Genomic DNA, 949 nt, shown 5'->3' with positions numbered 1-949 from the left:
CCCGTCTTGGCCTCCCACAGCTTGACCGTCTTGTCGTCTGATGCCGAGGCCAGTGTCGTGCCGTCCGGCGAGAAGGCCACTGCGGCGACATAGTCCCCATGGCCCTCGAGCGTTTGCTGCAGCGCTCCCGTCTTGGCCTCCCACAGCTTGACCGTCTTGTCGTCTGATGCTGAGGCCAGTGTCGCGCCGTCCGGCGAGAAGGCCACTGCGGTGACCGAGTCCCCATGGCCCTCGAGCGTCTGCTGCAGCGCGTTCCATTCCTCCTCCACTTTTGGCACTCCTCGAATCCATCGAGGTATGCTGCCTTGGAACCTCTTCCTTACTAGGCTTGCTGTTGGTGCAAACACAAGCCCGCTATACGTCTGCAGAGGCGCCCTCTCAATCGCTGCCCGGTGGTAGAGAACGAACCGCTTCGCGTCGTGGACGAAAGCTGAGAGAGAAGGGCCGTCACGAGACTAACCAAACCGTTAGCAAATTGTTGTGTGCTGTATTAAAAGTACACTCACACCGACAAACGACCCCAAAGATGCGATGGCATACACTCCTTCGGACACTTTCCCCATCCACCCGAGCGCCTCTAGCCAGTGGAGGAGATGCTCCTGCAAGAATCGGTGCACTTGGTCGTTGTCCCGTAGCTCCGTCCCGCTCTTCTGAACGTGTTGGACCCAGTACAGGCATGCATACTGTAGTTCGGGAGGGAGGCTTTGCTCTACTTTGCGTCTCTCTATCTCGGCTACAAGCATGCCAGGAGTATCTACGCCACAGATGTCTTGCTTAAGAGCGCTCGACATCAGCTGTATGCAATGGCCTGCCAACGCTGCATGTGCCTGCTTCTCGTCGACCCAGAAAGCATCGCCACATCGGTCTTTGTTGAGCAGGAAGTCGCGGAACGACGGGTGGTGGGTGCGGACGGATCGCGTCGGATCTTCTGGGATATCCAAAATGGCAT

At 58.0% G+C, this 949-nt stretch overlaps 1 protein-coding gene across 1 annotated transcript in view; it reads right to left on the bottom strand.

The window, feature by feature from the left end:
- The window catches only part of BU24DRAFT_445587 (uncharacterized protein), a gene marked incomplete at both ends in the record, with an annotated part of 4,150 nt that overhangs the window by 1,910 nt on the left and 1,291 nt on the right, over nt 1–949 (bottom strand). The window contains 2 exons of the mRNA XM_033530712.1: nt 27–455; nt 507–783. Coding sequence (XP_033376622.1) covers nt 27–455; nt 507–783 — 706 coding nt within the window. The remainder of the gene's footprint in view (nt 1–26; nt 456–506; nt 784–949) is intronic.

The sequence above is a fragment of the Aaosphaeria arxii genome, assembly GCF_010015735.1.
Source record: "Aaosphaeria arxii CBS 175.79 unplaced genomic scaffold BU24scaffold_30, whole genome shotgun sequence".
Lineage (NCBI taxonomy): Eukaryota > Fungi > Ascomycota > Dothideomycetes > Pleosporales > Aaosphaeria > Aaosphaeria arxii.
The sequence above is the reverse complement of the archived record's forward strand: the minus strand, read 5'-3'. Positions and strand labels throughout refer to the sequence as shown.